Below are 12,980 nucleotides of genomic sequence, written 5' to 3'. Positions count from 1 at the left end.
TTTTGCATTGTATGTTAAGTATATTTTACAATTATTTATTATTTTTTTTAATAATATTTATTATAATATTTTTTTATAATATTTATTATAATTATTTGCATTATATATATATATATATATATATATATATATATATATATATATATATATATATATATATATATATATATATATATATATATATATATATATATATATATATATATATATATATATATATATATATATATATATATATATATATATATATATATATATATATATGTATATATATATATATATATATATATATATATATATATATATATATATATATATATATATATTTAGTATTTTTCTTACGATTATCCTCACCTAATGCTATTGTACATAGGACACTTACAAATAAATGCATTGTATAGTGGATAGTTAATTATATGAACGTAAGTTTATCAGTCTTCAGCTTCAGATGCACGTTATACTCATGTGAAATGGATACTCTTAATTAATTTCTTTTTCATCACAAACATACTTACAATTTATCATAATTTAGGTAAATTAAAAAAGAACAAATAGATTTTACTGGGTTTTACCGTACCGAGAGCTCATTTAACAATACTTTTTTTCAAAAATATATACGAATAGTAATTTGTCTATGCCATGCAGTTATGTATGACGTGGCCGAATGATGTGATCTATTTCAAATCTACCCACCTCAATTATCCGTTTATGAATGGCTCTTATATGTATTTTCATTATTAAATGACTTGCTGAGCTGGTTATACAGCTTTATTGCATAATATTCAAAGTTCCTTGGACCAAACGAGCTATGTATTAGATTTTGTTTGGTGTCTTTCTGTGTTTTTGATTGTAAAGTCTGTCACTATTTTCATATAATAATTAAACCTGCGAGGTGGGGTTAGTACCTACCGAGTGATCCTAAAAACACCTCATAAGATTCATAAGAGTATTTAAGTTTGTTATGTACTTCAACAAAAAATTAAGGCTGAAAACCTTCAAAGTACGCCATGTGATTCGTTTATAAAATCAGGTCAATTCTTAAAACCTGCTTAACGATTGAATTCATCTTTAACGTAACGAAAAAACTAGACAGAGCAAACGTAACACGCTAACGAGACGTGCTGTCTCTTTTCGTATCAGATTATTTTTTCACTGTCAAAATAAAATAAAAAGTATTGATAAATAGTCGAGAATAAAAAAGAAATAAATAGCGAGATAATCGCAATATTTATCATAAGCAATAATTAACGTCAAAACTATTTTTACACGAAATGTAATCATTTTGACAGTACGTGTCTATGTATTCCACTTATACAGCACTATGGAATATTTTAGTTACTGTAATAAATTCATTACGAAAATTCCTTATACTTAACAATCGTCATCCTAAAAGCAAACGCTCTATGGAATTATTAATACGTTGTGTTGTGCGAGACGATAATCGAGGGAAAATTAAGAATTTAAATGGATGACGATACAGGTGGCGAATTTCATTACAATATTAGCAGGATTTGATTAACGAATATTGAAAAACTATCCATGGAGCAAAAATATTTATTAGCTGGCACATTAAATACGTTAACTGAGAAAGAGATATTAACATAAGAAATCCACCCTTACTAATAATAATAAATACTAATACTACTTAATTTAACAATCAACATTATTGTAATGACCTTACCATTTCAACGCATTAATTCAGCTCTTGGGTACAGTTTAGATCAGGATTTCTTAAACATTTCTAGAGATGAAACACATAGTAAAATATATCCCGAATATTTCAAAGAATTTTCCGACGATTTTGTGTCTAGTATTATAGTGTCACTTCGCTTCTTACCAATTAATTCATGCACGTTACAGATCATGTCCACTATGATCATGTGTGCGTAATTTCCCTAGGTGATCGAGATACAAATAAAAGAAAGATGGAATGACAGACATACATCATTTTCGAATATGAGGTCAAAGATGTTTGAAATTCTTTTGACCGTTGCATCATATGATGTAAAACCATTCCAGGTTATCAGGGGACACCAATTATTTTTTAGCAAAACTTTGGTATGACATCAATAGTTCCCAAACTTCATTGGTTCCAGCGCCTGTTTAATTAAAGCTAGTGATAATTCATTTCGAGATTCCCTTTCGAGATTTTCATTAAAGCATTCAAATGAATCGGATATTTTCCAATGAACAATCTTTCAATGATAATTTTAGTTACTATACGATTTCGAAAATCATGGTCTCATTTTTTTCCCCAGCCAAAATGTTGGTCCCCTGGCACCTGGGACAAATTGCCCCTTTATTGGTTTCAAAAGGGACTTTTGTTGGGCGAACCATAATTGTGATGCATGTGTATTTTTAATGATAATGTAGGTATCCAAGAGTTCCTTTCTTTAATAAAATAATTTTCAATATTCTTTTATCTTACTGGATGGGGTGGAACCCCTTTTGGAAAGTAGAATGAAGCTTGTCACCGACGATACATATTCTATTCTACTTTAAACTTGATGCCACAATACGTCATTATTGACCAAATGACTGACTCAAGACGGAAATATACTAGTGAAAGATTTTTGACAAAATTGTGTAGATAACTTAATACTTGCGATGTGATGATCTCATTCTCAACATATATCGTATGTGGCATCCCATTGTTGTGTTACATTCCTCGTAAACTATGCGAAGGTAGAACAATTTTTTAAATTATTTAAAAAATAAGGAGGTATTTACTAACATAAAACCCTTTTGGATTGTATTTTTAATTGAAATCTATAATATAACTCAATATTAATCCCAAAAATTATTTAGCCTACCCTTAAACATTTATGATAATATTTTTGCCATATATTATTATTTAAAATATGTAGATTTACGTATGTATATAAGTTTAAATTTATGGTGACATTTTTTTTGTAAAACTGAACATTATAATAAGTTGTAAAACACCCTATAAAAACTTTTAAAAATTATCTGACAAGCTCAAAGGTTTTATGGTCATTATCAAATTGGACTAAGTTTGATACTTAAGTGGAAAAAAATATATGGTTGTTTTATTGCTTTTATAAAATATAATAAAAAAAGTATTAACAATGTATATACACATTTGTCTATATAGTTTAGTTCATATGTTTTACTGTTGTCTTACTGTTGAGTTGTTGAACCTTATTGTATTGTAATTTAAAAAGTTTATCAAAGTTTATCAAAATAAAGTCGCATTCATCATTTTCTCTTATGATTTATTAGAAAAAAGACCAATACAAAATAAATTTCTATTAATAAATGGAAGTGTGATAAAAAATGTAAGTAGGTTCATACAATGATTACGAAACAGTGAAATCTAGTAATAAATTATCATTGATTTATTTTGCCACTTTTTTTATCCAAAATATCTTTTTTTAAAAAATTATTTTGCAGAGACCCACCAAGCCACCTTGTGTGTCTTATCGGTGGAGTTCTTTTTAAATACATTTTTATTTATAACATTTTGAGTGTGTCCAAATACTTGTTCACAAAATCTGGATTATCTCCAATTACAGGAGTTATTTTCATATTATTTTTTGACATCTCATCAAAGATGAAGAAGAATATGGAAGTCTGTTCTTCAGACTTCCATATTCTTCTTCATCTTTGATGAGATATCAAAAAATAATATGAAAATAACTCCTGTAATTGGAGATAATCCAGATTTTGTGAACAAGTATTTGGACACACTCAAAATGTTTTAAATAAATTATCTGGTCAAATTATAAGCTTAATAATAAAAATGAAAATGGCATTTTCTGGCGTTTCTCATGTGTGTGATTATAATCCAGGATTCGGATCTCACATACTAATATAAGAGTTTCTGCTTAATCAAAAAGCTTCTTTACATCTCACCAATAGATGTCTCTAGTGAAGTTCTAGTGATTCAAGAACAAAGTTTCTAAATTGGTTCATATATATAGAACTTCCAAGAATTTGAGTAGTGTGGTTGTCAATAATGGGTAGAATTAGTGAATGTTACACGTGTGTAAAGTGATCACTTAAACCAGCCTATGACGGTCGTAAGCCCCGTAAATGCCCAGACTTCCATATTCTTCTTCATCTTTGATGAGATGTCAAAAAATAATACATTTTTATTGTTTTTAACCATTTTTAACCTAAAATGCATACAAAAAGAGAGAAAAATTAAGAATATATACATTTTACAATTTTTATAAAATTAACTCTCGATCATTTACCCATTCCATTAAACTTTATTCCTCGTTAATTAAATACATGAATTATTTTAAGCTTTTATACGAGTACTTCCACTATGAATACTGTACAGTTTGTTTTTTTTTTAAATATCACATTTAAAATTTATCGCATTTAATTTTCATTCAGGCTGAAGGATCTACTGAACCTTGAAAGAGTTGTGGTAAGGAATATACGATATCTCTAGATTATTTACTGGTGTATAATATGTACTTGTTGAATAAATACATGCATACTCGTACAATCCCTATTTAGGTCGAGGTAATGTTCAGAAGAACATGAAAACAACGCATTGTCTCTCACAAAATTAGGATCTCTTCTCTACTGGTGGTTCTCTACACAGGGTCTCGAGCAGAATTAACTCCCTCCCATCACGTCACAAATGAAAAACCAAAAAAATATGAGTCACTTTTAAATCTTTAAAAAAATGGGGTTCTGAAAAACTGAAAATTATGTCTCCAACATTTAAAGTGTGTCCAAATATTTGTTCACAAATCTGGATTTTTCAGCTTAGGAATTATTTTATACATTTTTTGGCATCTCAACATAGGTGAAGAATAATATGGAAATTTAAACATTTACAAGGCTTACGACCGTCATAAGCTAGTTTAAGTGATCACTTTACAAAGTGTAACATTCACCAATTATACCCATGATTGACAACCACATCACTGGATGATCAACTTGCTGGACCCCTAGATATATGAGTTTGACATGACACCGTTTATGTGAGTTCACTACTGGCATCTATGTTGGAATAGGGAATTTAATCCAAGATTCGGAACTTAACTACAAATATAAAGTCTTTGCTTTCCTAAGCTTTCCCTATTCCATAACATAGATATCGGTAGTAAATTAACATGAACTGTGTTACGTGTTTGATTAATAAATCTATATTCCAAAAATTGAGTAGTGTGGTTGTCAATCATGGGTGGAATTGGTGAATGTTCCAAGATGTAAAGTGATCACTCAATCTAACCCCTGTAAATGCCCAGAATTCTATATTCTTCCCAAAAAATGTAAATGATGTGTAGGAATTTTTCCTTCTCATTGAAAATTAATTTTGTGTCTCCGCTGAGAAGAAAATTTTTGGTACCCGATGACCTATGATTTGGTCACCGATCTCGCAATAGTTTTTAATGTGACCTCGCTATCTATTAAAATGATGAAAAAAATATTTGAAATTATGTTCTCCGAGCGTCATCAATATCTTATTAAAATATGAAACACACGTTAAAAACAACAAAACCTGCTGTGAATCTATTTATGTATAAGTACTTAATAAACATAATTCTGTTTATAATATCTAACATTTGACGCACATCGATTTTTTTTCCCTGACAAAAACAAATAAGGACTTGTTTATTGGCGGTATTATTTTTTTTTGGCGGTACTCATAAATGCTAATAAAATTTCACCTAATAACGATGTATTTTAGCCTCTTAAATTCATGTGTCAAAAATCGATATCGAACCCGGCCGCTTTTCATGTTATATTTAACAATGACAATGACAATTTACTGGTAATAATAAAAATATAAATAATAATTTTAAAACATAATTGGTATTGCAGCTTGACTAAGCTATGGGTGCAATACTTTTCCATAACATAGAAATCGGTAGGGAACTCACATGACTGTGTTACGTGTTTGATTAATAAATCTACATTCCAAAAATTTAGTAGTGTGGTTGTCAACTATGGGTAGAATTGATGAATGTTCACCTAATAACGTTGTAAATAAGCCTCATCCATCTAAATTCATGAGTCAAAAATCGATGTCGAACCCGGCCGCTTTTCGTATTATATTTAACAAGATTCCCAATGATCATTTACTTATAATTTATATTTGAAGCACTAACTTTGTAATTTTTGTGACTTTGTGATCCATTTTATAATTAAAATGTAACTTTGTTTTAAAATCACCATAAATATTTTATTATAACTTAATTATAATGCCAACTTAATTATAATGCCAACCAAATTATAATGATTAGTACTAATTAGTATTATTCAGTCTTGATAAAGAAGCGGTTAGCTTCGAAACCGGTAGACATTATAATTAAGTTATAATAATGGATTATCTCCAATTACAGGAGTTATTTTCATATTATTTTTTGACATCTCATCAAAGATGAAGATGAATATGGAAGTCTGGGCATTTACGGAGACTTCCATATTCATCTTCATCTTTGATGAGATGTCAAAAAATAATATGAAAATAACTCCTGTAATTGGAGATAATCCAGATTTTGTGAACAAGTATTTGGACACACTCAAAATGTTGTAAAAGTTATAATAAAATATTTATAGTGATTTTAAAACAAGGTTACATTTTAATTAGACAATTAACTAATTATAATAATAATAAACATTTAAAAAACATAATTAGTATTACAGCCCGACTAAGCGATGGGTGCAATACTTAGTCATATTTTGTTTACATCTACATAGTATCGTCCGCCTCCTTGGTGTAATGGTAAGCGTGTTTTGCTACCGTGTTGGAGGACGTTATTTTCGTAAGTTGGCAATAAATGACGTCACAGTAACTCTGGAGTAATTTTAATGTTGATGTAATTGCTAAATTATTGGGCGCTCTATTTTCTGATGTCTATGGTCCACCCTCCCACCCCCCTGCCCTCATATTTGTATAACACAATTGGTATTGTAGCGGTAAGCAAACAATCCACACTACTACTTTTATATTATAGCTCTATAAAGCATGAACATTTTGGGATACGCTGCATAACACATCCGATGACGTCAAATTTGATGACGTATAGCCGTGTTCGTTTTTCGTTTTATTCAAATATCTAAAGTTGAAACCTTAATATCTCCCGTACTTCTCTACAGATTTTAATGAGAATGCTACCGATAGTCTTGTGATTTTTCATATTAATTTATTGGCTAATAATAACACATCATGAAATTGATCCATTTTATGTACATTTTCCTCGTTTTGTAGATCACACGATGCAACCAAGAAGTATGCGGTGGAAGATAACCATGACGTCAGTGGCGGGAGCACTGTTGGCAGGCTTGGGAGCTGCGTTAGCAATATGCTGGGATGATATATTTTACGCTATTTTACAGAAGGTATGGGTTAAATTTACCAAACAATTCAATTTATCCCTTGTGTGATTATTTATAACGTGTCCAAAAATACAGAACATTACATTAGCATATAAAAAAAACTGCAAAAAGATGTTCGAATGGTGATATAAGGGAAGACTGCAAGGCTGAATTAAGCATTATTAATAAAATAAGGTGTGTTGAAATGCTTGTCCGCCTCCGTAGTGTAATGGTCAGCACGCTCGACTACCGCACTGAAGGTCCCCGGTTCGATTCCCAGGGGGGGTTTAAATAAATATAAGTGATATTTTCACTCTAATATTTATTCAATATTACCCTGGACTGGTACCTGAAGCGGGGGGCTGATCACCTTTCCTTCATATGTTAACGGATCAAGATAACACTGAGTTTATACGATGCAGTGCCCTATGCACCATTGGGGTGAGGATGAGGGTTTGGAGTGTTGAGATTGTTTGAACATGTGATGTGAATCGAATGAGCGAAGAAAGAATAGTAAAACAAAATTATGAGGTGAATGTAGTTGGTAAAAGAAGCAGAGGCCGACCGAGGAAAGCTTGGCACGATAAAGTATTTTAAATACTTGAAAGTGCTAAGGTCAAGGAGTCGGAATAATCGGCGTAATAATAGTTACATTTATATGATTTCAAGTAGAGAAAAGGTGTTTTATAATCCTGGTGAAATAAATAAATAAAAAAACTTTATGGAATGGGTAAAATTAAATACTAAAACATTAACTTTAACTACCCACCCCATTAATTTATTCTTTCTAAAAGTAATTTTTAAAATTTTTGTTTATTTCAGTAATATAATATCCGGCTGATTCTTTAAATATGTTACGGTAAAAATTATAAAAAAAACTTTTATAAATGGGTTTATTCACGCACAATCTGAAAATGATTGCACGATTTAACATTTTTATTTATACAGCATGAAAAAAATAATAATTAACAATTCGCATATTTACTAGATAACGATAAACGAAATTAAAACCGGAATAAATTATTAAAAAACAAAATCGCGTAAAAAAATCCAGAGTATCAAATATTTTTTAGAACTTAATATAAAAAATCCGTTAGCACAAATTCTGTTAAAATATTAATTTTATAACGAAAAGTTTCCATGTGTCCTATTCTCATCCATTTGAAATCATAATTTTTCTATTCGATTTCCGTCGTTTCGCTCTATACTCCATTTGTTAAAATATCAACGCATCTCGTTGCTGTGTTTAAGGGGATACTCGCCATAACAGATGTCATTCAGCGTTCGGCAACGCTAGAAGCGGCACGACATTTCACGAACGATAATTTAAAAAAAATATATATACTTATATATATTGCCTTTTTTTGTTGTTTTTGTTGTAAAAATATTTTTATAATTTTTGTTTAAACTCCTTACCTTTCAATAAATCTTTTCTTTTCAAAACCACATATATTTATTTCGAAGCAAAGCTTGTTTTTTTCAATACAAAAATTGTGTTTGAAGCAAAAAAAAAATTACGTTAAATGTTACCGAGGTTTAAATAAAATTAAGTTGCTGGCTATCGATTATCCCGCCTTAATCAACTACATTGTATTGTAAATTGCAAGAGTATTTCCCCCTTTTGAGAAATATTACGTGAATGCATTGCTTCATTTATTATTCTTCGTATTTTGATTTTAAATGTTACCTGGGTCAAAGAAAATTAAGTTGCGATTTATCGTATATTAGGCCTTAACGAAATTTCCGACGACAATAAGAAGAAATAAACTCCTTAATTGATGCACTTTCCATATGCTTTCGTTCGCTCAAAGATCGTTACTTTGACAGTTAGTTTTTGTTATTAGAGCAAATAATTGCTGTTTGTACTTTTTTTATATTCCTAACCAATAATTTTTCTCTCCGATTGTGACAAACACCTTCGACACTTTAACATATTGAAGATGGATGGACGACATGACAGAGATAGATTAAAAAAATAGTTATATTAAAAAATCATCATTACATTAATTTTCGTTACGTTTACGAATTGACACAAAGGCGTGCATTCTATATAGGTAGAAAATCAGTGCCTACCCTGGATTACTCGAGTTCCATTACGACCAGTGCCTACTATGCCTTATTCTTTCCCAACCCTATGCTATCCTGATTAAAAACTCTGTGCACGCCACTGAATTGACCCATATAGTGAACACTGCATTTTCTGTTCGAAATATATTATAACGAACGAACGTGAATAATTGAATTTACGTAATAGCGATGATAACCTTCGTAACAAATCCCAGGGGAACAAATCGAAAGAGTTATTCAATAATGTGATGTAACGTATACACAAAATACCTTGGAAAATATTTACTTTGTTTTTAAATGTGAATGTTATAATACGATAGGTAGGTATTACAAAGGAATTAACTAAAAGTGAAAATAAATTATTAATGCTATAAGGAAAATGAAAATAGATTTAGAATCGTATTAATTTTTTTGTTTGCTGATACTTGAGCACATTTTATAATCTTAGTAAAAAACATAAAACACAAATTTTATATTAATGCCGTTTTATTTTTGGTACTTTTTTTACTACCGGTTTCGACAAATACGTTGTCTCCATCAAGGTTGCTTCGATAGCATCAATTCCTGAAGAAGACAAAATATTAGTAAAAAAAATTGAAAAATAGTACCGAAATAATAGTGGTCAAAAACGAATATTGTGTTTTATTTAATTTTTATAATGTATTTATTACTAATTATTACACACCTATTACGTTTTAATTACTCCAATTGAGCATCATTCAAATCGCGAGTAAAATAAATAAAAACTGCTTTACATATCGTCGCGTTGGGGAAACAAGGTTCTATGTGGATTCCTTATAGTTTTAAGATATGAGAGGTTGAAAATTTAGATGATGTTTTTTCTAATATTCTACATAAATACTTAATTATTAGTTTAATAATATGATTAAATCAAACCGAAAAGCAAATTTAATGCAACATTTTTTAGAAAAGTTGGAACAATAAATAATTTTTAAGTAAAAAAAGTTCAGATAGAACTTTGTAACCTTGAGATTTTTCAAAATTATTCAAATAATACAATGCAACAACGTTCTATCTCAAATAGAACCTTGTTGCAGTCACTTAGATAACCAAAATATTTATTTTAATTTGTTTATACTGCCGAAGTTGGTGGAATGAATTTTTTTTATTAAATTTGCATTTTTCCAAGCGATTTTTCTTGTTGAGTACTTTTTTAGCAGCAAAAAGTTTGCCTCTGGTAAATAATGATAAATTCAGCATTGTTTCAATTCCACAGATTATCGCGAAAATTACTGATTTTTATTTCAAAATATGAAAAATTTATGTTAACACTACCTTTCTGTATCATATTTTCGGGAATATTAATAAATTCACCAGTTATATCACACAAAACTCGAGTTTGGTGGTTCACAAAATTCAGCTATTCCGCCATCTTGAATACTATATAGTATGAAATTAGTCGAGATAGAACCATGTTTCTCTGAATGATATTTCATAATAACAGATAGAACTTTGTTTCCCTTTGAATTTCTGACGATTGATTTGGTTTTTTGTTGTAATTTTTATACCGAATTTTATGAACCGAAATTTAAATCTGAATAGAGTAAGAGTTAAATGTGAAAATACCTAAATGTGTTAGATAGAACATTGTTTCCCCAACACGACGATATAGTGATATAGTATATACTCTCTTGTAGGTAGACATAACACTGCGTTAGTCACCCCGTACACAATTGGTTTATGCCTTCAAATACTGCAATTATTGGAATTCTCGCAATCCCTTCAGATTGTATTGTATTCTGATGTATTTTACCTGCTACTTATCTGCTATCTTGACTTACTACAATAAGGGGCGTGGTTTATTTAAAAACACTCATTTGAATTCAATTATTTGAAATGTTGCTCTCCAGTTATTATATGTAATCAATGAGGAAGTGTGACCGTTTCTATACTTTTCATTTAATAATAATAATAAAACCCTTATCCGCACCCCAATGGTGCATAGGGCACTGTGTCTTATAAACGCAGTGTTATCATGATCGTTTTACACATGAAGGAAAGGTGATCAGCCCTCCGCTTCAGGTACCAGTCCATGGTAATATTAAATAAATATTACAGTGAAAAAATCACTTATATTTATTTTTATCCCCCTTGGGAATCGAACCCGGGACCTCCAGAACGGTAGCCGAGCGGGCTGACCATTACACTACGGAGGCGGACAATTTTTTTTTTTTCATTTAAGCTTTCATTATTTTTTATTAAAATGCCAAGAAAACGTGATTTGAGTGAAACTAAGCGGTCTCAAATGATTTTATTGAATTCAAAAGGGTTAACCAAGGTTCAAATAGGTACAATAAATGCTCACAGTGTGCGATCCAAATAGCAATCAAAAGGGTTAACCAAGGTTCAAATAGGTACAATAAATGCTCACAGTGTGCGATCCAAATAGCAATCAAAAGGGTTAACCAAGGTTCAAATAGGTACAATAAATGCTCACAGTGTGCGATCCAAATAGCAATCAAAAGGGTTAACCAAGGTTCAAATAGGTACAATAAATGCTCACAGTGTGCGATCCAAATAGCAATCAAAAGGGTTAACCAAGGTTCAAATAGGTACAATAAATGCTCACAGTGTGCGATCCAAATAGCAATCAAAAGGGTTAACCAAGGTTCAAATAGGTACAATAAATGCTCACAGTGTGCGATCCAAATAGCAATCAAAAGGGTTAACCAAGGTTCAAATAGGTACAATAAATGCTCACAGTGTGCGATCCAAATAGCAATCAAAAGGGTTAACCAAGGTTCAAATAGGTACAATAAATGCTCACAGTGTGCGATCCAAATAGCAATCAAAATATGGTTCTTATAAAAACCACCCAAAAACTGACAGAAAAAGGATCACCTCAACTGGTTAAAGTGATTTCGTCTCTTACAAATAAAAGACATGGTAGTAATAAAAAAGGATCAAAGTGGCGATAGAGAAAGGAAAGAAAAAACAATAATAAACAATACTTTAACTGAAATTAACCACTACTACTACCATCACGCAGGTATCCCTGCGATGGCAGAGATGATGAAACGCCACATTCTTCTATTCTGACTTACACTCCTCGCTTTAAGGAAAATATCTAATTAAATATTTACTCTAAAGAAATAAAATACTTCCGTTATGGTGTGAATTCCACTGCGCTGGTTCAATATAGTTATCGTCAATGACATGACAAAATTCCACTTTATTTAATTTATTAATGACAAGATTTGAATTATTTAAATGAATTCAAATATATTGATAGTACATATTTTTGAAAAACAATTTCATTCAACCATCCGAATCGGAGATATTTATGCGAGTATATTAATAATAAAACAATTTTTTTTTGTAAAATATAAAATATAATAAACTATTTTTCTTTTAAATGATAGCATAAATCATTCGCTGTCAACGATAATTGAATATTTATTTAAAAAAAAAACAGTTTAGCGTAAATGATTATTAATTGTAAATAGACTGATAATTTACAGTAGGTACATATTTATCATAAATAATTAAAAATGGTTACGTGTATATTTCGAGAGTTTCAAGTACTTGGGAGTGCACGTGACTGAAAAGGGCATACATTGAAAGCTGTCCCACCGTATGCCCAGATC

At 30.2% G+C, this 12,980-nt stretch overlaps 1 protein-coding gene across 4 annotated transcripts in view; it reads left to right on the top strand.

Moving 5' to 3' along the window:
- LOC148311620 (protein peste-like) overlaps positions 1-12,980 on the top strand; it is a 38,305-nt gene that overhangs the window by 12,167 nt on the left and 13,158 nt on the right. For all 4 annotated transcript variants that reach the window (XM_088256298.1, XM_088256296.1, XM_088256297.1 and 1 more), the window contains exon 2: positions 7,199-7,329. In XM_088256298.1, the coding sequence (XP_088112424.1) occupies positions 7,207-7,329 (123 nt within the window). In that variant the 5' untranslated portion in view covers positions 7,199-7,206. The remainder of the gene's footprint in view (positions 1-7,198; positions 7,330-12,980) is intronic.

This window comes from Brachycentrus maculatus, unplaced genomic scaffold, assembly GCF_059751285.1.
Source record: "Brachycentrus maculatus isolate JH-2025_06_01 unplaced genomic scaffold, ASM5975128v1 h1tg000060l, whole genome shotgun sequence".
Lineage (NCBI taxonomy): Eukaryota > Metazoa > Arthropoda > Insecta > Trichoptera > Brachycentridae > Brachycentrus > Brachycentrus maculatus.
The sequence above is the reverse complement of the archived record's forward strand: the minus strand, read 5'-3'. Positions and strand labels throughout refer to the sequence as shown.